General features: G+C 39.5%; 1 protein-coding gene across 2 annotated transcripts in view; it reads left to right on the top strand.

Moving 5' to 3' along the window:
* The first annotated feature begins 6,482 nt into the window (after window positions 1–6,482).
* Window positions 6,483–23,805, top strand: part of SRBD1 (S1 RNA binding domain 1) — a 124,722-nt gene continuing 107,399 nt past the window's right edge. The window contains exons 1-11 of one of the 2 annotated variants that reach the window (XM_041413639.1): window positions 6,483–6,536; window positions 7,773–7,880; window positions 11,748–11,844; window positions 13,104–13,180; window positions 13,595–13,760; window positions 14,709–15,059; window positions 16,547–16,713; window positions 17,882–17,999; window positions 18,151–18,289; window positions 21,067–21,163; window positions 22,332–22,467. In XM_041413639.1, the coding sequence (XP_041269573.1) occupies window positions 13,104–13,180; window positions 13,595–13,760; window positions 14,709–15,059; window positions 16,547–16,713; window positions 17,882–17,999; window positions 18,151–18,289; window positions 21,067–21,163; window positions 22,332–22,467 (1,251 nt within the window). In that variant the 5' untranslated portion in view covers window positions 6,483–6,536; window positions 7,773–7,880; window positions 11,748–11,844. Of the gene's footprint in view, window positions 6,537–6,877; window positions 7,012–7,772; window positions 7,881–11,747; window positions 11,845–13,103; window positions 13,181–13,594; window positions 13,761–14,708; window positions 15,060–16,546; window positions 16,714–17,881; window positions 18,000–18,150; window positions 18,290–21,066; window positions 21,164–22,331; window positions 22,468–23,805 lie in introns of those variants that run through there. The other variant, XM_041413638.1, reaches the window with a different exon arrangement.

Genomic DNA, 23,805 nt, shown 5'->3' with positions numbered 1-23,805 from the left:
GTAGGAGTCGGCAAATAACTGTGTTGGAAGCTCAAAGTTTCTCTTTAATCTTGTAATGTGTTCACTGGTATTTTATTTACATAAGCAATTACTTCTTGCTATATATAGTTAGCTACTGTAATTTTTATTTTACGGAAATAGCAGCCGAGTTTTATGTGTCAACATTCTCCATTCAATGGAATTTTTGGAACTTCTTGTCAGAGAATGAATGACCTGCAATGCTGCAGGATAACTGAGACAAATACAAGCAACTATTTTCTAGGCCTTCTAGTACTATTAAAGCTGAGGTTGCCATGTCACAGTTTGTTGAGCCTAACAGCATTGGTTTAAATTTAACAAAATTTACATGTTAAATATGTTTATGTTGCTTCCAAAATGTTGGCTCCATTACAAAACACTGTGCACCCTTCAAACTGAGAAGATATTGAGACTGAGTCTGCAAGACTGATGAGAGTTGTTTAAAAGTATGGTCCCTAGGACTGCTAATAGAGCCATTTTCCAAGTATTTTTAACAAAACTGCAGGCTGCCATGCTAGTGAAAATACCAAAAGCAAGTTCTAACTTCTCCTAGGGAAGGCAGAAGGGCTGGATCTAAAAACACATCTCTCCCTGCAGCCAGAAGCTGCATCTTTTTCTCATTCAGGATCAGACTAATCCATCTCCAGCTGCAGCTCTGCTGAAGACAGTGGAATTTCAGGCAGATGATAAAGGCCTTAAGTGACTCTTATTTTCATCTTTACAGTTGTGTGGATTTGACCACACACTTAAAAGCCCTCTTTTGGATTTTAAAGCATCAGCTGGCTTTCGAGGATGGGAAAAGACAGGAAATGGTGACTGAGCATGAAAGTAGTTCTCCAAATAATGATCTGTATCAGCATATCTAGTACTATGACTACATTTTGGCTACATATAAAGTTTCTTGATTCAAAATTACCCACAGGTTGCTTGGTTAGAAATGTTTATGTATGCCTGTATAAACTGTCATGCCAGTAACGGACCTGCAGTGAAGAGGGCAAACAGCAGACACTGTTAGTGTCTGTGCTCTGACTGAAACTTGTCAAAATTTTTCTGGCAGAAATTTCCCTGTAAAATGTGACATGCTTATCCATCTCCTTTATGTGCAAGTGCCTGAGCATATCATAGTCATTGTTTATCCTTACACATCATTTTAGTAAGTGTTATTAGTAGCCGTTTTTAACAATGAGGAACTGAGGCACATAAGTCACTTGTCGAAGGTTACACAGGACATCTGTAGCAGAGGAGGAAATTGAGTCTGAGATTCAGATTTATGTTCCCTAGAATTAAGCCCTTTTTGTAGTTTGCTGAAAGCATATGATCAATTTGTAAGCACTTAAGTTGCTATTTGAACAGACAGGATTAATGGACATGTTTTGAGGCTCCTCCACTTGCCAACATCATCTCCTCATTCAAAAGTGATGGATTCAGTCTTTCTGTAACAAGACGTGGCCTCGTGACTATTGAATGTCTTGATCTGTGTGCTTCTGCAGAGTCAGCGGAGAAACTAGAGATTCTGATTTGCCTTTGAGGTATCCTAGCTCCACACAAAGAAAACTGATAGACATATATATATATATATATGAGGTAAAATGAAGTCTATAAATCCTGTTATATAGATAATAGTACTGGAATAATGGTTTTTGATAGTTCAATGGTCTAACTTTGAGTGAAGGATTTTACTTCTGATTCTCCCAAATGTGACTTTTTCCAGAAAACTCTTGCAGCCCAGAAGGAATTTCCATTTACAGAAATCAGAACTGATCTCTACTGAAGTAGAATTCTGTCTGGCAGTCCCTAAACCATGTTTGCTTTTGACTCTGAAGAGACCTCCTCTTTAAAATAAATGCATGCAGTAACACAGGAACCATAGCCTACACTTCAGTCCAAGCCCACACTTCAGTCCTTTGCACCCGTTAACTTCCTTCCAAGACTTAATTATTCTTTCATTCTCTTATGTATATATACACTGGATATATGAGCATGGAACAGAACTTGAGTAATTCTACAAAAGGATTTCTGGATCAGTTGGAAAAAGGACTACACTATCTTCCTTCCTGCAGCTGTATATTTAACTGTTCATCTATGGAATACCAATTGAAGGTGCTGGTAGAATTCTCTATGTTTGCACAAGGTAGGTAATTTGTCTGTGCCTTTGTCCTTCACAACAGGGAAAAAACAAGGCTGTGAAGGGCTTTCTGGAGCAATTCAGAAACTCTTCAAACACACTCTAACAATACCATCCTTTCTTCTGGGCCTGCTAGAAAACAGAAATTGAGGAGCTGTTGAAGCAAAGGTATTTGTTTTGTTTGTTTGGTAGGTTTTTTTTTTCCTTTTTGGCAGATACTCTTGTATCTGTATAGTTTGCAAAAAGTCTTTACTAATTAATTGGGAAATTGCTGCTTTTTCTTCTGCAAGGCCATGCAGACAGGTGCAGACAGACACAAGCAAACTCTGCTCACACTCTGAGCTGCCCAGACTTTGCAAGCTTCTGTCTGGAAGATGTAGAGTCATGCTAATGTGGCACCATGCCCAAAATAACATACCCTGCCTCTCAGCAGTGCTCATTAGCTTAGGTTCATGTAGTTATCTTGCTTCTGGACTGGGGCCTTCCGGTGTCTGACAAGCTAAGTGCACTGGCAGAGTTCTCCTGCCTCTCCAGCCTCCTCTATGTACATACACCTTTATGTCATTACACACTGTCACCTTTTGTTGAGAAATGGACTGCTAAAAATCACTGACTCTCTTCTCCCAGTCGCACTCCTAAGGAAACTTTTGTCAGCCTGCCAAGATGATAAAAACACATGAGGATCTCATGGTTCAGCTCACACCACCACCACCAAAGCAGCAATAATGGCTGCAGAAGCAGCTAACTCACAAGCTGCCAAAGCACTGAGGTAGGAAACAGAAGTATGGATTACATTCTGTATCAAACCTGAGTACAGACCATATGACCCTCAGCATGTTACTGCAACATGGCCAAGAACCAGACTGCACTCTCGCAGCATAAGTAATCCAGCATCTGCCCTCAATGGCAAGTTTTTAGGAACACTGTGAAGGACTGGATTTTCTCCAGTTCTTGAGGAGGAGAGAGTGAGACCCAGCAGATTGCCCCACTGGTTCATCTCCCTTCCTGACATTTCAGGCAGCGTCAATTTTCCAAATCCCAGAAAAAGAGAATAAGAAGCAGCTAAGCTGAGTTTCTTCCCCCAACCACTGTTAGGACCCGTAATCCATCACCCTACATTAAAATGACAAGTTTGACTGGTTTTATGTTGAACTGTGGCTACTGTGGATAAGACACAGTTTTCAATCCTCACTGGTAATATATTACATGGGACAACTCAATCTAACTTTTACCTGTCTATCAGATGTAGAAAATTGCACTCAGTAATATGAGAATGCTGCTGAGAATGCAATGCGAAGGACTCAGTGGGGAAAGAGATTTCAGATTTTTATTCCGCCTCCTTGTGGTTATTTTACTACACTGGTCTCACAGTTTTCTGTGGGATGTCTCCATTCATCAGTAAATATTTGCACAAAGGGTAGTATAAAGAATACACAGGGATCTCAAAGCATGGCTTTTTGCTTAGTTTTGCAGCCTAAATAATACTCCTTAAACACAGCTTTAGAAAAACATATCAGGCGTATATATTTGTACAATAACGTTTACATTAATACATGTTTTTATATGTGAGGTTTTACCATGGCTATACCTCAAGTGTCTTTTGCAAGCAAGTAGATGCTTGGAGGCTGCTAGGAAGCTGAAGCAGCTTGAAGCTGCATCTCTGTTAGCAGGGCCTGTTAGTTTTGAGGTTAAGTGCTTCACTAGCTATGGCTGCACAGCTTTTGCCCAGCACAGAGCACACATGGATCTTTTTTTTGTAAAAGAACCCATACACATACCTCTTGGTAAAGCTTTTAAAGCCAAGCTTGAGAAAACATTTTATTGAGGGCAATACTGGAATAGGCTGACACTTAAGTCCTTCTGAAACAAGAGGGGTAATCTGTGTTTAAACTGAGTTCTATACTTTAATCTGCTTTTTTAGTAGTTTGCTATCCTGAACAGAGATAAACATAAGCACATGCTTTCCTGAGTGGAACTCTGAAAACAGTTACATGTAGCAGTTGAGACATTGATTTATTGGTGTCAAGTCTAGCCCTTATCAAAGAACAATAACACAAAGAACAAGCCTTACCTCTAGAAAATGAGAAGCTACTTTACTTTGCAACTATATTACGTTGCATTAGAAGGTGAATCCTACGCATGTGAGAGAGGAAAAGCAGTTGTCTGATTCAACTAATTTTACTGAAAATTATTTACATTAGGGAGTTTCAAATGTTCTATACTTAGATTTACATCTGGTTGGTTCTTTTGTGCTGAACTCAGAAATAATTGGGTAAATGTCTTTTTAAAGGCTTAGAGAAACGTCAGTCTTAATCTTTGCAGCAGGGGTCACTATAAACAAATCTACAAAAACCTGCCAGCATAGAATACATATGCCAGAACAGACAGAAAAATTACTGATTATAGATAAGGAATGGTGTCATTGTAGGCGAGCATGAGAAAGAAACCCAAACATTTATATATAGGCAATTTCTTTTAAATCAGTTGTACAGCCTTAGCCTATCCTTACAAGAACAGTGACCTAATTTCAAACTATTAATAGTGCATGATATGTACTTAGACATAGGAATTTTAATGCAGTGCATCAAAGGAGTCAGATGACACAGGCAGTATTTTTATATTCTGCACAAAGTTGCACTCTAAGTATTCCAAAATTTAATCAGACCAAGTCTTTAAATATGACTTTTAAAGTATTTATAGTAGCAATCTTTTGTCCTTAGTTACATAGTGCACTGAGTTCCTATACTTATTTAAAGGTTGTTTTGGCATAAGAGTAGAATCTGATCTGAGATAAAAAGAATCAGAACCTTTTCTATTATAAATGACAATGTTTCATCTGAAAACCTGATGATCTAACACGATTTGATGCTCCCTAGTATTACACTAAACTACACTTTGCTCATCTCTTGCTAGTACAAAACTCCAGGCGAATCAGCTCTGAGCCAGCAAACACTTGCACACTTGATTACCTTTAAATATGTGAACAGTCCTATTGAAGGTTGTGAGTCAGATCCTCAACTTGTGTAAATCACAGGCCCTATTTCAATCAACAGAGATGTAACAGTTTATATCAGCTGAAGATTTGGCACCAGAGGTGCAAGCCCATGCATAAAGACAAGTACGTGCATACGTCTCTCTCCAGGCCTCTGAAAGCTAAAGAGGTCAGGTAAACTCCACACAAAGAGAGCAGTCACACTGCATTGAACGTTATTGTGTTTAAAACCATTCCAGACTGTTAAACACACATTTATTATAAAGTCAAGATGAAAAATTATGAATTATTTAAGTTTATAGCACCTCAGTTGCATTTAAGATGTTGCTTTTCCAAGGCTGGAGGACAGCTGGCTGGTAGTTATGACCACAAGTTACAAATATTTATGATACAAAGCAGAAGACCTTTTAGGGTAATGCAAGCTGGAAAGGCGGCTTTAATGTAGCAATGTGCTAGCTCCATGCTTCTGGTGCTGGCTCCAGAAGCATTTTTTGTAGGAGATATAGACTTCACAGGATCCTTGCAGATCACTAACTTAGAAGATATGGATGATAAAGGAATAGGTAGAGACTGCAGGGAAGCATAACTTTATATGGACTTTTAAGCCAGGCACTAGCCCTAGTATACTTTTTCCAGCACTAGTGTGCAAATGCTTTTAAGGAAAAACAATGCAAATTTTCATGGGCCTGGGTAAAGGACACGAGCATCGTATGGATATTGGGATCTACATGCTCCTATCTACTCCGAGGGCTGAAAAGGCGTGTATTCACTTCTGCGTCTTCTGCAGTCACCTTTGACACAGTATCTCAGCTTCAAACAACGACGACTTCTGCTTCCCAAGACCCCGTGAAAAAACCCTGCTCCTTGGCTAACACCTTTCGAATTCCCATTCACCCAGAACCGAACCGGGTCATTTCTGCATCTCCGCCCTTTGTCCTTGGCTTAAGTGAAAGGCGGCTGATGCTCTCGCCATGGGGCAGCCCCGGAGTCGCTGGCCCTCAATCCCTCACCGGAGAGCTCTATGGGCGGCTCCCGGGGCGGCGGGGGCGGCGTGAGGGGGGCGGCGAGAGGGGCGGTATGAGGGCCAGTGTGAGGGACAGCAAGAGGTGTGGTGTGAGAGGCGGTGTGAGTGACAGCGAGAGAGGCGGTGTGAGGAGCAGTGTGAGGCGGTGTTGGGGGGCAGTGTGAGGGGCAGCAAGAAGGGCGGTACGGGAGGCGGGACGAAGGGCGGTACGAGGGGCGGTACGGGGAGCGGTGGCCGCCCCGCTCCGGCCCGGCCGCGCTTCCTGCGGCGCTGCGCGGCCCCCGCTTCCTGCTCCGCCCCGCGGCGCGTCGGGCGGGCGAGTCCGCCATTGCCGCACCGGCGGCCCTTTCAAACGCGGCGGGCGGCGGCAGCAGGGGGTAACGACTGGGGGAGCCGCCCGCCCCTCCGTCGCTGGGACCGGGCTGGGGGTGAAGCAGGGCGGGCAGCGGCGCCGTGGTGGCCCCGGCGCCCTCCGTGCCACGCCGCCCTCCGTGCCACGCCGCGGCGCCCGGCAAGCGAAGGGCTCGCTCTTGTCTCTGTTGTTCAGGGCGAAACGAGGCTGTTCTTATCTCTCCATTCCCACCCCCTCTGCCCGGGGAGAGAACTGCCCGACCCCTGCGAGGGGGTGAGAGGACCGCGGATGCGGGCGGGCACCCCTGGCTAGGCTGGAACGGGACAGCTGGAAGGGACAGGAAGGCGATTGGGAGGTGGCACATTCCCGTGGATCTCCCACGGAGCTGATGCCCTTCCCAGGCGGTGGGGGTGACATTTAGCTCTGTTAGCCTTTTCTGTTGAACGCTATCAACATACCTGAAGAAATCGGCGTCGCCCGGGAGAGAATAGGGCTTCGGAGTACGTAAAGTGTATTTTCATCACGGTCTCATTTCTGGGCCGACAGGCAGTGATTTGGGGTGGTAGTGAGTCACCAAGCAACAAACACTGCTTTGCTCTCAACTCCCTGCTCCCTCCAAGCCTCCAAAATGAGTATTCTGGTGTGATAAACTCTGCTGGGGCTGTAGCCATGCAGAAGAGACGTGTGTTTTCTATATCCTTTTGGGAGTGAAGACATCCCGTTTAATGAACCAGGATGGATGCGTTTCTGTGGGGCTGGTTTGGTGGACTGGAGAAAAGGAATAACTGCACATGATGTAACCATCTGTTGCTGCATCAGAAACAATATCCCCTGATTTTGGATAATGTCTTCATAGGTGGTTTGAGAGCAGTGGATTGAGGAAAATGCATGAAAAGTGTTTGTGTCCTCCCTTTCTTGGGCATGCTTCTGACTCATTTACTTCTGATTCATTTACTTCTGATTCATTATGTTGCAGCATAACACGGTTGTTCCTTTTCCTCAGTGGTACCCTTCATTACAGGAATAGGCAGATAGAGTGCACCTTCTAGGGGCACAATTTTTGTGCTTTGCTTTTTTGATGGTACTTCTGTAAGTAAATCCAGTAGGTGGTGTTACTGGTTCTGACACCTTTTCTTCTCTGATTAGCTTTGAGGGCTGTTTTGGTGTATGTGTGTGCCCTGTATGTCTCTGTTTCTTTGTGGTTGTAATTTTCCAGTTAGTGCTGGAGGATCCTAAATTGTGTCTGCAACTCCTTCCTCAGGCAGGCCTGACTGGCTTTGTACAGGAAGAGTCCTTGGAAATCTGCACTAGCTTCTCTGAGCAAAAGTGTCTGGGAGTTCTCCAAGGTTTTAATCTCAAGAGGATTACAGTAAGTTGGATTTATATTTGGAAGTACGACTCAGCTGACATATCTCTGTAGGATAAAATACTGGAGAGACAGAAAGATTTCCATGCCATCTTTCCCCCTTGCTGCTGGCTGTATACTCACATTTTGATATTTCTTTGCCTTAGAATGTTATTGCAGTGAAGGTGTCTTAAAATGACAAGCAAAATCAACCTGTTGGGACTCTCCTTATAATTACTGAAGTGGCCATTTTGCTTCTACTAACAATGGTCCAAAATTCCCTTGTCATATGGGATTCATATAGTGCTCTTTTTGTCCTGCTCCAGATGCTTCATGATATAAATGCTAATATTGTTAGACTTCAGAAGTAGCTAAACTGTAAAATGCTATTATTCTTGCTGGGTTATTTGTGACAGAAAAGCAAAGGCTGTAGAGCAAAGTTTGAGGAGCTTCATGCATAGAGGGATCCCTGCTTGTAAGCAATGTGTTGCTTTGGATTAGCTAGAAAAGGGATTCAGAAGTTTCTGTGTGCTTTTCTGCTGGGCTTGTTGCAGTTACTGAAATGAAATTAATTTCCAAGTGTATTTGTGACGGTCGTGGTATTTTGGGTTGTTTGGGTTTTTCTTGGTTTTTTTTGTTTGTTTGTTTTTTTGGTTTTTGTTTTTGTTTTTTTTTATCCTGTGCCTTCAGGTAGAAAAATCTATTAGGGCTATTTTTGAATCTGAAAATCATTGCTCTACTGATGGAGTTTTAAAAGAGGTGTGTGCTAGTTGGGGGAGTTGGGCAAATGGTGGTGGGGAGTGAGAATTTTTTAAACTAATTACTTTTAAACTGTTATTAAACTTCTCTTTCTGCAAGCGGTTTCTTGTGCCACTGGGATTCACATCAGAAGAAATTTATTTCTAATGGGCTGTGCCTTTGCATGAATAGGGAGATTGAAGAGAATAGCAGTCTCTAAATGAGAATTGGATTGCTCCTTAATGTAATAAGGTCTTTAAAACCTCAATCTACTTGTATTCTGTGTGCGGCCTAGGCCTGTTTGGGGAGAGAGACCAGAGAAATTATTGTTTTCTTGCTGTGTGTTTTGTGCATACCCATAGTAAGATTCTGCACAGTAAAGGATGAGAGCTACTTGCTCCGTCTTTATTCCTTGTGTGGCCTGACCCCGAACTTCAGTAGCCTTATTTTAATGAGTAGCTGACAGGCAGGGAGAAGTGTACTATTTGCAGCCATCCAAATTGTGGTGTGGAGCTGTGCCTTGGATGCAGAGGATAGAAGTGGTGAGAACAAAATAACTGGTAAGAAAACTGATGCCAAACTATTTGGAGAGTGGGCCTAGCAGATATATTTATCTACAATAGCAATGATTTAAATTGTTTCAGCTCTTCTTCACTGGACAGCATAATAGGTCTGTGAATTTCTTTAATTTTTACCTGGAAAGTACTTTTGAAGAACATGCTATAACTGCTGAGTTTTCTAGAGAAGCCAGGCTTTAGTGATGGAAGAGTGTGTTTCAAGCAATGATGCATCATGCTGTCATTTGGGACATGGACAAGCAGGCAAGTTTTGATTCCCTTGAACAGAGGATCAAGGGTCTAGTCTAATGCTGAAGTGTGAAACCTTCAGCATTAAGGTTTCAGCCTATCTTACAGAAGCAAAAGATCTACAAATCTGTACACTGACAGATTTGAAATGAAACAGCAGTCAGGAGCTTAGGTATGTGGGCAAGGCCAAGGTTTCCAGGGCCCAGCTCATGTTGCCTGCCATGGAAGTAAAATGTTGTTGGTGAGATGAGTAAGAATTGTTTTTCTTGAAGAGCAGCATTGTCAGAAATTAAAAGATTGCTGACAGTGTACATAAAATAAGAAAAGATGTATTAGCTGATGGTTACTGGCCAGAAGTTTACTAGCTTCAAGTATGAGAAGAGCTGCTGGAGCAGAGCATGTTGAATTTGAATATGACAATTGTCAAGCTGGTGAAATCCTAAAAAGTTATCCAGAATGACTGGATAACTTGTGCACAATTCTGAATACTGTGTGTTTACTTCCTTCAGCTGATAAGGAAACACCAAGCGCTGTGAACATCTGTGATACATCTGTGATAAGATGTATCAAAACTGAATACAGATACAGGAAGGAATACCTATTTATACCTGACTGATATAAATAGGTTACTCTTAATTTTTCAGTTGGGTAATTGGCTCTTCCACAGCTGTGGGATTCTTCTGGATTTGGAAGGGACTATCATTTCTTTCCTCAGGGTAGAAACCAAGTCTCACTGGAATATGGAATACTGGAATATGGTTAACTAGAGCTGACAGAGAAGGAAGTGTTAAAGGCAGTTTTCCCACTGAGGCTAGTCTATCTGGAAAATATAATAGGAGATAAGTGGCCAACTTCGCACTGGTTTGATCCCAGCATTCTGTGGGAGGGTGCATAAAACTGTTCCCAGTTCCCTCAACACTTGAGGTAGGTGATTTGGGGGACTGTATCCCCACAGAAGTGGAGCATGGAGCTGGCAGTAGCTTATGGTCAGTGCTGCAGTCAGTGTTCTAGATGCCCCATGTGGACTTAACAGTGTTTGCCTTTGCCTGTTTCTTGAGTCTTCCTGCCTTACTTCAGGGACTATCTCCAAGCTTTTCTGTATTAGTTATCTCTCATCATTAGTGGCATTTAGACTTGTTTCTTTTTCATCCTCTTCCCTGCCTCCCCCTCTGCAGTGAATCACAGAAGGTCTGTTTTTCTTAGTCATTAAATGTAGGTGTTTGCACACCCCAGCACAGGCGGATCAGGAGGAAAATTTAGCAGACAGCTGTCTGGCAATTTGAAATTAAACAAGAAGTGCTTTTGTGGGTTCCAATTAAAAATTATCTTCTGTAAACAAAAAGTATATATGTAGTAGCTATAAGATTCTTTTCTGCAATAGAAAGCACAGTTAGTTTGTTGTATTCATTATGAAAAGGGGAGGTGGTTATAATTTAGCCCTACCTTGCAGTGGAAATATGATTTTTTTTGTTGTTGTTGGTTTTTTTTTTTCTTTTTTTTTGTTTTTTGTTTTGTTTTGTTTTGTTTTTTGGGGTTGTTTTTGTTTTTTTTTTTGTTTGGGATACCCCATGCTAGATATTTATCTTACGTATGTTTTTTTGGTATTGGCTTTTGTTTTCAGCTGTAGAACTCAATTTTGACTTCTGACCACAGCTTGACTGTTCATGGAGAATTACTAAGGAGCTCATCTCCTATTCTTCTGCAGATATGGAGAGTTAGATAGGTCACCAGTACTGGATGTCAGGAATTAATTTTAACTTTAAAAAGCGAGCATTACTCTCGCCATAATGTTACTTAAAGTAATGACACAAATGTTGAGATATTTTGAGACCCTCAGCCACTAGAGGGGGGAAATATTAGTAGAAAAAAGGACCTTCCAGATGAGGTTTTCCTTCTACCTGGACTTCTGGGTAGGCTCCAGAACTTTCATGGTATATGCTGAGTGTTCCAAACTGACAGGGATGTTTAGAGTGGTGTTGCTCAGTAGGGGCAATGCTGACCTCAGGTGAGAGACCATGTATATTGGTTTTTTCCTTCTTACTTGCAGTGATCTTAATGGCTGCCCATGAAGAAGCTGGTTAGAGTGTTTAAAAACTGATCACTTTCCTGGAATACCCAGCTAGTTGGATTAGCTGAAAAGAAGCATTAAGTATCCCAGTGCCTTCAGAAGAGTGGATCAGGGATCAATCTGGCTTGGATGTTACCTAAATTTGGAAATCTTGGTGTTTATATATGTTTTATATCTCCCATTCACACACTGTAGTATGATATAAAAATGGAAGCATTCTTTTCATGACTCTGAAGTGATGTGAGTAAATAATTCAAAATTGTGATAATGGCTGTTCAGGTATAAAGAGCAAAGGAACCCGGAGAGGCAGAGTGGCTGGATGAGTTTGGAGTTGTCTCAGAACTGACAGTGAAAAGGCACCTGGGAAGCTGATAAGGTGAGTAATATTTGTGATGTTGTTTGGAGATCTGTGTTTTTCTGTGGTAAATGTGCATTCCAGCCAGTCACATTATGGAACAGACAGAAATGCTGTTACTGACCAAGACTGTAGCTCCAAGAAGGTGTTTTGCAAGTGAGCCAATGGTGCTTTTTGATGTGACCCTCAATACTGCTTCTTCGACTGCAGTGCTGAAAATTGTCACCTAAATTTGTGTGCTGCTTTACAAGGAAAACTTCTGAAAGCCATTAATAACAAGTGTGTTCTAGTGCTTGAACAGAGGCCAGAGTGAAGTTGGATTAAAGGGCGTTTTGCCCTTGAGTTAAATGGCACTTGGGAAAATGCTTATCTGGTATGTATTGTGCAAACATGGAACTTTAAGGTTCCCATTGCAGTGGTAAGGCTGAATCAAAGGTCAAGGTATAAAAATATGAAGAACCATGAAATTGTACCAGATATAGGTAGAATATGCTTCTGAATTTTGTAATAATTGAAATAAATTGCAAGAGTTTTTTGCTTTTTAAGTTTTTTTAACTTTGATTTTCTGGCAGATAAAATGTTGAGGATCCCTAACATTTTTTAACTAAGACTGCTAAATATGATTATTGAAATTCATGGGCCCAATCACAAAATTTCTTTAAGTGTTTAACTTAAATACAGCTATTGTAGTTATGGATCTTGGGTCAGGAGAAAGTGTGTGCCTCATTTTTTTTTACTTTTGGCAGTTGTTTTATGCACTTTCTATATTCCAAGGAGCAGCTAATTAAAAATAATAGCTCTATGTGTTGCTTGTATGCACAATGAGTCTTTAAATGTAAAAGTCTAGCTTAAAATGGACAATTACCTTGTCCTGTCCTATCAAAACCACACGCGAGCTCACTTTACTAGATTTCAATTTAGTTTGCTATGCTTTTTAGATGGATGGAGGAAAGACTGGCATACTATACGTGACATCCAATAAAATGAGAGAACCAGTGCCCTTTTTGCTAGAACAACTTTACATACAGGCCAAATAATTACCTCCATGTGAAGAGAAAAGTAGTTTGAGAGGTTATGGTGCTGGTTTGTTTGCCTAGTTGAAAAGATTGTTGAATATGTGCTGCTGTGGCCTAAATTCTTGGATACTGAGAAAACCAAACTTGCTCTAGAGGAAACTTTTATGATTGCTGAAGACATTATTAGGGCATATTTGACAGTGAGCTGAAGAGAATGCAGCTTCAACCAAATGTTATGTTTCTCTCTTCTTTCCTCTGTTTCAGATGTCATCTCTGCCAAGGAGGGTGAAATGTGTAGCCAAAGCCCCTACATCAGAAGATCTACCTTCATTTCTTAATTCGTAAGATCTTTTTTTCCTTAGGATTTTTTAAAGGTTTATGCTAAGCATAAGCAATTGGATAAGAACAATGTTCAGTTTCTGAGAAGTTGATGAAAAAGTTTTCGTGCACAAAACTTCAATTATAAAATGCAAATTGCTTAGGCTTCTTCATTATGATGAAGATATGGTTAAAATGAGTCACCAGTTGTCCAAAGATTCATGTGTACAATGTGTATACATCTTAAAAGTTGGTTGATTGTTTAAGCCATTAGCTCTGCAGCAGTGTGAAAGACCTGTATCTGTTGAGTCTCTCTACCTTTCTGTTGATTTTTCCTGTTCACTTTTTTTCATGCCAAAAACCACTCAAGACTAGCTTGGTTATGTATTTTTATTATTCTTCTCATAAACGACATTGTTGATTCATTTGTTTTTCAGGACCTCTGAATCAGAGGAGGAAGAGGAGGAATGGGAGCCAAAAAGAAAAATTGCCAGGAGACCTCGTTTGCCAAAGACAACTGAGGCAGAAACTAAAAAAGCTGCTGCTCCACAGTCAACTGTGGTCAGGAAAATGGTCAAAAAGGTAGCAATAAAAGAGGAAATGGTGAGTATCTGTAAGCAAGAGACATTTAGGTACTGTTCCTGGGAGTAATGTGAACAGTTTTTCTGACTCTGGTTCATTTGGTTGCCTGAGTCTCATCAGCTGATACAATTCGATTGTTCCTGTGAATGTTCAGTATGTTGGATAAAAGTGGCTTTGTTTTGTGGCATTTGTCCATGAGCTGAGAGTCCTCCTTGAAAATTTTGGCCAGTGATAATAGGATGTGATTTTCCTTGGATATCTTTCAACAATGTAAATGAATAAATGCCTCTGTTCTTTCTGTACTAGCTCTGGTTTTGGTATTGCACTTTTGTTGTCTTCTACCTTTTCACTGGGTACCACAAAAGAAAAGGCAGCCTGTGCTTACCTTTCCTTGCATGGCTGTTCAACCCAGTAAGGATTGCAGTTTTATTATAATTAATATAGAATGGCATTATATTGAAAATTAGATACTTCTGTCAACTATTAACTTCTGAGATCACATCATGACAAAAGGCAGTCCTTCTGATTTCTGAGGATGATCTCTACAGCAAGTCAGTAAAAAAGGTGAGGCTTGTCCTAGGTTAAACTGCATCTTGGCAGACCAGATCTCAGTTCCAGTTCCCATGCTGGGAACCTAACGCCTCAGAAGTGCTTCCCTGCTGTTCCCTGTTTTGTTGACGCGAATGGAGGCAAAGATTGTAGCTCAGTGTCTTCTGAAGGAAGGTCCTATTAAATTATTTGCAGGATAATTTTATTTGATCTAAATCAGAGGTCTGCTCTGTGTGTTTGTATTGTTTCCTCCATGCATGATATATTTCAGGTTACTTGATTTCTGGCTTGGCATTTTGCTGCCAGAGACATTGCTTGGGAAGATGACCTGTGGTAGCAAATCTTTTTAGAGTTTAAATGAAATGTTGAACCACTTTGTAACAGTCAGTGCTTAATATGGTTTTAATGTCTTTTTGGCAGGATGCATCCTTGCCTATTGCACCTGTAGAAGATAATAAAATGCAGCTTCTAAAACCTAAGGAAGAAAATGCAGGCTCTAAACCAAAAGGTTTAAATCAAACACCAGAAGTGCCTAAGAAAATGAAAATCAATTCATTCCAAGGGAAAAACCAAAAGAGTTTAGTGAGTGATGAAAAACCCTCAACAAGTGTTCCTGTAGTGAAACAAGAGAACTGCGAGGAAGAGTTTGCATTTGATGAACCGCCCTCTAAAAAGATTAAGTTGAATGCATGTCCTGAAGGAAAGCCAGTTAAAAATCTGGGAGGCAAGAAAATAAAAGAAGAATTTGAAATGAACTGGGATATTGTACAGGTATGAGATTTTTTTCCTTTTCTGAGGTACCAATGAAATTATATCCTGCATAATTAGCACTTACAATCTTAACATACAATTTCAGTTCTCTGAAGTTGTCATTTAACCTCTACTTAGGTTGTCATAAAACGTGTATAAATATAGATGTTGGTTGGTAACTGTTAAAACTTTAAACTTTTACATCATTCTAATATCTATGACTTTGGATGTCCTTCGAACAGAGCTTGCCTGTAACAGTTTGCATGGTTCTCCTGCATGAGCACGTGGGGTTTTTGGTGGATGTACACAACTGAAATTCCCACGGGAAGGCATGCTGACAGATTTGGGATGTTTGTGTGCAGTTTTACAACTTAATATTTAGTCAGTGTGGATCACTTAGTTCCAGAGACCCATTTGAGAATGTTTATCAATTTATCATTCTATCAGGAAGGAGATTTGCGTTCCTTGTACAACAGTGACAAGAAGGGAGATATCTTTGTTTTTGTAGGATTTTAACTTTGAAGCCATTCAGGTGGAGGCAGTTTTAGCATAGCTCTTGTGCTGGAAGCCTGAGTGTGATCATGCAAGATTTTAATATGAATAGAATGGGAATAGATAGGACATACTGTATTCATCATCCTTAGTACAGTCTACTTAAGAAAGCTGTAAAATTTTGTGAGTTTTCTCACATATTCCTGGAAACACATATGGAGAATTTGATCCTTCTGTGTGCTCTAAAAGGAGTGAATGTGGTTGTGCAGGTGTTGTTATATTTTTAGGCTTCATAATGAAACTTTTGAAAGGCTTTTGTATCAGCCCTCTATGGTAACTACTGTAGTGAAGCGCAAACAGATCATGATGGTTAAAATGTTACTGAGATAAGCTGCTTGCATAGGGTGTCAGTGATTCCGTATTGATACCCTATATCTTTAGAAAGCTCAGTTTGTACAAAATCATGTTTAACTTTGCAAGGCTTGGTTTGTCTTGACACTGTTAGTAGTGTTGCTAGTTTCCTGGTTGCATGAGATTTGGGTCAGCTCTGGCTTTGTGGGTTTTGTTTGTTTAGCTGAACCATGAGGTATGTCAATGCTGACTTTAAAAAAAAATTCCAAGTTTTCTGCGCTGCTGTGTACTGTTTATGCTGTATACACATAACAGCATAAACTGCTGTTTCTGCTTTGTTTTATAATTTCAGTTTGTTTTTTCTTCCTTGTTTTTTTTTTTTTTTTTCCTTTTTCCCAAGAGGTACTGCTTCCTGCATTTTTTACTGTGGTTAGAAGTATCTGGAAACACTGGTTGCTGCATGTCTTGCTGAAATGCTGGGTGTGGTGGCTGGATGCATGAGGAACCTGACATTCTGTCTTGGGGAGGACAGTAGTCTCTGCTGGCCAGTGCAATGCTTTGGGAATGGTTTTGGATGTTGAATAAGAGGCTGTTTAAAGCAATCTACCTTCTCTCTTAAATGTGTTTGGTTGTTGTGTTTGGGTTTTTTTCCTCTCAATTGACAGGCCTTGTCAGAAATAACAAATGTTGAACCATGGGTATGTGCAAACTTAATTTGGCTCTTTCAAGAGGAAAACACGATCCCTTTTATTGCTCGGTACCGAAAAGAGCTCATCAATAACCTGGAGGCCGACGCCTTGCGAGAAGTGCAGCATGCATTGGAAGAGCTACGGTAAGTGAGTCAACAGCACCTGAAGGGATCTGGGTGGGAGGTGAGTAACAACTGGCTGCTGCTCTTGTGTCCCTTCTTTTACCTTCTTGTACACACTGCAGCTGTAAGGGAACTAAGAAAGAAAATAGTTTTAAACTGAGGTAATTATTCTTGATACCTCTCTGGGGTTTTGCTAGGTTTTTTTGGGAGGCTGGGTTTTTTGTTGTTTGGTGTTTTTTCTCTAAGTAACAAGAAATCTGGAATTATTAATTGCCAAAGACAAACTAACATTCTAATTTCTTTGCAGTTTATTAAAACTGCACAGAAAAACTTGTACTAAGAGAGTAGTTAATAGTTGCTGGAAATATGTAGCATGATGAGATGGAAGCTTCACTCCTAGAAAAAGAATCACTAAGAACCCCTTGGCTCCCTGCTTGGATCAGGGAAGCTTCTAGTGAAGTGCCCTTCTTAATGGGAGTGTGCCAGAAGATGAGGTTAAACTATCCCAGATCACTGCAGGAAGGAAATTACCAGCAAAGCTTGTGGCAATGGATGAGACTGCTTTCATTCCATCTTACTTTTGAGTGACCCTGTCTTGAAACAGCAAGTGAACAGACTGGTCAGCTATTCTGTCAGCTTGGTGTTGTCCTCCTTGTACTCCCTGCTAACCCCTACCAAGAGATCCTTTCCAAGGGGGAGTTCTTGTCTTAACGAGTAATTGAATAATAACCAAATACCCCTGCTGCATGTGTTTGCCTCCATGTGTCTTACTGAAGACCTAGGAATTTAAATCTGGTAGCCTGTACCTGATGCTGCAGAACTGATATGAATTGCATCTGTAAATTGTATCTTGTATCATCAGTGTGGATTTATTCTAGGTACTTTTTATTTGGCTTTTGGGCCAATAGTATTACAAAAATGTGTGGAGCAGCAATTACTATCAGTGTTACTTGATGATTTTTCTTAGAACTACCACAGGATATTTTGATACAGTTTAGAACTAGCTGAAGAGAGAGAAAAATGGTTAGAAACTTCTGGATTATCAAGTTGGTTTGTTGGAAGGTTAACATGAGATATGATTTTCAGGGGTTTCAGAGAGTTTCAGCCATGTAATAGATGAGGTCACAATCAACAGACATTTTAATTCACTGTCAAGTGTTACTGTTAACATTAATCTCTTGCATTTCAGTACTGTTGCAAAGAAGACACATACAATGATACAGAAGTTGAAGAAAGAAGGAAAGTTATCTAGTTGCCTTTTAAAAGGATTGCTAAATTGTAGAACTTTGGAAGAATTAGACCATGTGGTCAGTACTCTAATCTTTTTCAGATCAACCTTAGTTTAAGTAATCTTGCATAACTAAATATAATGTATAATGTCAAGTGCATAGCATGATTGAAATACTTTGCTGCTTTTTAATAACTGGTTTTGGTTTTTTTTATTCTTTTTGTTTGAAGTCTGCACCTTATAAAACTGGGAGTAAGGGCACCAAAGCCCAGAGGGCCAAGCAGTTGGGATTAGAACCTGCTGCTCTCTCCCTCCTACAGAATCCTGTGGAACTCAATCTCTTTTCTTACATTAGACCAAATACGAAAGGTAGGTGCTGTGCTTCTTTGAGCAGTAATGTTTTAAATGTCTGAAAATATTTTAAGGGGGAAATTACTTTAATTGTTCTGATGTTGCTGGAAGTTAGGCAACTACTTGAAATTCAGCTTTTTAGGAACATGTGATAACATGTTAACACATTTAATGACTCTTCAACCTTTCCTCTTTCTTTGTATTGCAAACAGTAATAACTATGGTAAAGAAATGACATGAATCTGGAGACCTTATAGTTGACATCTGTATTTACTGGTAAGAGAGAGGGAACCACACCACACACCTGAGACCTTTCCATTTTTCTCCTTGTATTCCTGACGATTCAATGCTGATTGTACGAGAGGTTTATGCTCATAGTCTGTACAGAAGGAAATGTCACCCAGCAAAGCACATCTTAATGAAAACTGGCCTAGGGGATTGGGAGTGAGCAGGAGAGTTTGTGTCTGAATGACAGTAGGGATTGGAGAAGATGTAATTTCTGTAATTTGAGCAAGAACTTTTAACAGCATGATTGTCACCTATGGATTGCTGAATTGTGTGTCTTTGTGAATGCAGCTATGGGTGGATCTGTAGGGGGCAATCTCTGACAATAAAATGTGAAGATTGCTGTGACCTTCTGTATGATGTTAAAATAGAGATGTATGTCTATTCTTCTCTGTCCCAACACGTACTTTTTCACTTTCAGCATAAAGATGCTGAACATCCTCAGTAAGGCTGGCTCTTAGTTTTCCCACTTCAATTTATTTAAGAATTACTCATAAAATTCTGCTAATTTTGCAATGAAATCTGTTACCAAATATTCTGGTTATTAAATTACTGCATTTCAGCACACGTCATTACTTCATACAGCACTATATTGCAGCCATATATCTGACTATTTTGGTGCAATCTAAAGAGCCAAAAAAAAATCTTCTCTATGAAACTTCAGATAAATTATTTAGAGTATATTCAGAAGAAAGTGCTGTTTGTTGCACCATAAACATTAGGTTTTGGAAATCAGTACACCTATTTTCAATTCTGTGCTGAAAATAGTCCTGCTTAGGTTTATATAATGGTCTGCCTTTGACGGAAATCAGAAGTTATATACATCTATGAACTGGGTCACTTTTATCACTTTGGGAGACAGTTTGACACCTAATATAGAACTTGAGATCAGAGCGTTTTGGTTTTTTTAAAAGGAATGAGCCATTTGCAGTACAGGAAAGTTTTCATCAAATCTTAATATTTTGGTTCTTTTAAATTCTCAGTGTTTTTCAACTTATTCTAAAAATAAACTGAAATAAAAACAGCAGTTAATGTTTCAAGGCCTGACATTGTAAAGTTAAAGAAGCAGGCTAACCAGAAAGCTTTGGTCTTCTTTTTAGTTGTATGCATGGTCAAAAATTTTTCTAATTACACAAGCACATGCTGATGGACGCAGAGTGCCTGTGTGAATGGTGCTTGTTGAATGGCAACTTCCAAATTCTGACTTGTTTGGGCCTATGCTATCTCATTTAAATAATCTCCCTGACTGAACACAGTCTGTGTTCAGTATGATGCATGTCTTAATTTCCTTTAGCTTTGTATTCTGACATCACTTCTGCCATAAGAAATAATAACTCATAGATGTAACGATCCAAAATTTACAACCTCTGCTAAGTTCAGGCATTTAATAATGTATTCTTATTCTCACATTTTTTTCTTTCTGGCAGGTAAGTTTAACTTCCTTGTCTTAAAAGGGGGCAAGATATTTTTTCTTATAATGTGTAAATTTATAGCCTAACCAGAAGCAGGGTTCTGGGTTCAATTAATAGGTAAAGGTGTGCAAGCTGTTAAAATGGTGTAAATAAAGCTGTCCATTAGGCAGAAGAGTGAACAGCAGCATGAGTTGTAAGAGACAGTTAATGCTGCATCTGCCAGCTCTAGGATTCTTGCTGTTTGGTCTGAAGCATTCATTACTGACTCTTGCTAGAAGCAGAGCTAGATATGTCGAATTAAAATACAAGATGTCTGTTTTATTTCATTATCTCTGCTTCTGGTCTAATTCAATCCCTTTGCTAAGGAGAATTATGTGCTTCCTCTTTTGGCCATTTGAAGGAAAGAATGGGTTGTGTGTGTTGGAAATTAACTGAATGATTCTGTTACCTCTCCAGAGATATGAAGACATTTATAACTCCATGACTTTGAAGACATTTCATAACTTCAGTGTTTCATAGGAGAGGTTGATGGTACCCTGACCTCAAAAGTGTTGTTGTGCAAAGTCCTGCTACAGTACTGTGGAAATATAAAACTCTTCCACAGAGAAAATACAGGATTGCCTGCAAAGAATTTCAGGCAGTTTTCATACCAGTAGCAAAATATCTAGACTTCTGCTGGAGTTGCTCATTTTATTAAAAACTCAAAAATTGTATTTAATTTTTTCAAAAATTATATTTAAATGTATAGTTTTACTATGGTACTATTTACATCACGAATGTCAAGATCTGCTAGCATTCAAGTAAAAATAATTATTTTTCTCTAATTTTAATATAATTTTGACTTACAATAATGCATTGGTCACTTCAGGCTCATTAAAAAGATAGTTTCAGAGGTTTTGGAAAAGAAGCTTTAGTTGATAAGAACTGTAATGAATTACGATTCTTTGAAGTCTTTGCACGTCAGTCAGATACCTTTAATTAGTTTCCTTTCAGCTTGCATATATTTGCAGTTGTGTAAAGTAATTTTATTAGTTTTTTCTGTAATTATTAACTGTGTATTATAGTGACTGTTTATTCCATAATTATTTTTCTTCTAAGGGCTTGCAAATATCCAGGAAGTAGAGGCTGGAGTGCAGCATATTTTAGCAGACATCTTTGCTAAAGATAAAGATACACTGGATTTTATCAGGAAATTGTAAGTTGCGTTCTTACTTTCTAAACTTTCTTGCTTACGTGGTAAAATGCAGTCTCCTAGTGGCAGATGCAGGACTTTTTCTTAATGATATGAAACCGGTGTTCCTGTGAGATGGATTTAGGGCTATTCCTGTGTGTGTTCATTACTGCACCGACAGCCAGAAGGGCTAGAGATCTGCTGTGAGCATGGTGTGATGCTGTAACTCTGAAAGAATGAAAAACTCTGTGCTCTGCCCTGTGTATAGCACATCTCTCTTGCAGATAGTGACCCATGAGGGAGTTTTCCCTCTTTGTGCTTTCTTCAAGCTATAACTCTTCAGAAGTGAGTCTGCTTAAGCTCTTGCTCCAATAGGTGATTTGACACCAGTCAGTGTAACTAGTGTGCAGTGATGGTTGATTTTGGCGTTGGTAGCCAATAAGGCAAACAAATATGACCGTTTTTAAAGCAGGACTTACTGATCCTTTAATTGTGTTAGCTGAATTTAAGTTTTCTCTACATTACCTGACTTCAGTGTTGTCATGTCTGGGGAGTTGGTGTGACGGGGCAATAGTCACTTATTTCATTTTGTCTGATATGTGCCCTCTGGGGCAGAGAAGAAAGTTATCAGAGAACATGCACCACCTTAGGAACATGCAGAGTTGCTTTGAAACAGCAGTGTGATAATTTCAGTGAAGGGTTTTTTTTTTTTAGGGATGTGCTGTCATTACCTTGCTGTCACTTTCATTATTTTGACCACTGGAAGTTCCTTAGTTGAATACTCAGTGCTTTACAGATGAATCCTGTTCATCTGAAGTGTGCTGTATGTGTGAGAATCATGAGCAGTATGCAGGATTGACTGCCCTTTTTTCGCAACTTCCCAAAATTTGTTACGTGAAGTTGAACCCATAACTGAAGTGCAGGTGGTGGCTTTTGAGTTTGCATTCCCTTGAGGAGGAGGGCTGTGAGCAGCTTTTTCTGCTTGCATGTCTTCTCTTGGTATATTACAGTCAGTACACATTATGTCACCTCAGCATGAAGTTATGTCATCCAGTTCTGCAGGTAATTAGAGTTAACATAACTTGTAATTGAGCAGACTCCAAAATTAATTTATATTTTATCTATGCAGTAATCGCTTGTTACAAGTTTTATGCTAAAATACTTTATAAATACCTGATTTTCTTCTATTCAGATGCCAGCAAAGGTACATTTCAATCCAATCAACACTGGCAAAAGTGTCATCCAAAAATGGAAATGAAAAAGATATAGATAAATTCCAACTGTACCATGAGTTTTCTTGTAATATAAAGAATATTCAGCATCATCAGGTAAAACTTGAAATTTTAATGTTTTTTTCTTAAAAATTTAACTGTAGTAAATGTTGCTTTTTTTTTTTTTTTAATTGTGTTGCTTGAAACTAATTCTAAAGGTATATTCTTTTTCTTTACAGTAATCAGAGGTATTAGAGGCTTTCAAATTCTTGAAATGCAGAAATAAGCTATTGATCTCTGTTTTAAGAAACAGAGCAAAGGACTGCTATTTAGTACCCCAAAAATGGGTTTGTTTTGCAAGTAATGTTTTTTTTTTTTTTTCCTTTATGGAGCATCTTCAGTTATCCTAAGCACCAAGATTAGACTTAGATAACTAGATAAAGAAAGGAGGGCTGAAGCAAACTTACCAGCTGATGAGAAGCTGGTGGCTGTACAGCTAGGCTACCCCTGTTACTGAAGTTCAAAGGCAGAAGTGTGATGCACTCAGTGCAACTGTCAAGACCTCTGCACTAATTCATAACTCATCACCAAGTGAATTGTCTCTTGTTTTGTTTACAGTCCTTAAAAAAAAACCCAAAACAAACCCAACAAAAACCAATTAAAAAAACCCAAATGATAATCCTAAACACAAAACAAAGCATAATATCACAGAAGACAGACCACTTAGATGCTTTTTACTAGAAATGTCCTTTTCCTTTAGAATTTTCTGATATGCTCTCATTTTTTCTGTGCTTTCTGTTTTAAACCAGTGTATTTTGAATTAATTAAGGATTCATTTCTTAACAAAAAAATTTCACAACATGGATAGGCTAATTTTTAAGCTGTTTTTCCCCTTTCCAATATGAAAGGTGTTAGGTGAAAGACTAAATAGCTACTGTTGATTTCAATGGGCTGTTCTTGCATAGATGTTTAAAGAGGTACCGGTGGTTTTTCTCTCGTAATAACCATGAACATTTACTATACCTATATTGATAGTTTTCTGGTGAAAAGTTGCTTCCAGATGGTTGGGAAATGTTGATGGAGCAATCTATTGGCTACTGTGGTGACATTGACAAAGATTGGTGGATTCATCATGTTGTGATATATGGGTTCTTTTGTGTCCTTTTTTGTTGAAGAAATACTTGAGCTGGGAAGGAGTGTTTGGTTTTACCTGCTGTCACAGTGGTGAATACCATGATGTTCACTCAGTACGTTGCATAAGTGTTTCCTGGGATGATGGTATGATTTAGTTCTGTTTCAAGGCATCCTTTTTTTTACTGAAGGAAAACTGTTGCTTAGCTACAGTGAGGGCTCAAAACTGTACTTCCCAAACCTGGTCAGCACTTAATGTGGCTGCACTGTTTTTTATCCAGGATGTGTCCTTAGTTTGTCTGTTTCATGTTATGATTAGCTCAG

The sequence above is a fragment of the Onychostruthus taczanowskii genome, unplaced genomic scaffold (assembly GCF_017590055.1).
Source record: "Onychostruthus taczanowskii isolate IOZ18803 unplaced genomic scaffold, ASM1759005v1 scaffold42, whole genome shotgun sequence".
NCBI lineage: Eukaryota > Metazoa > Chordata > Aves > Passeriformes > Passeridae > Onychostruthus > Onychostruthus taczanowskii.
Note: the sequence above shows the minus strand (reverse complement) of the source record. Positions and strands in the feature narration are given on the sequence as shown.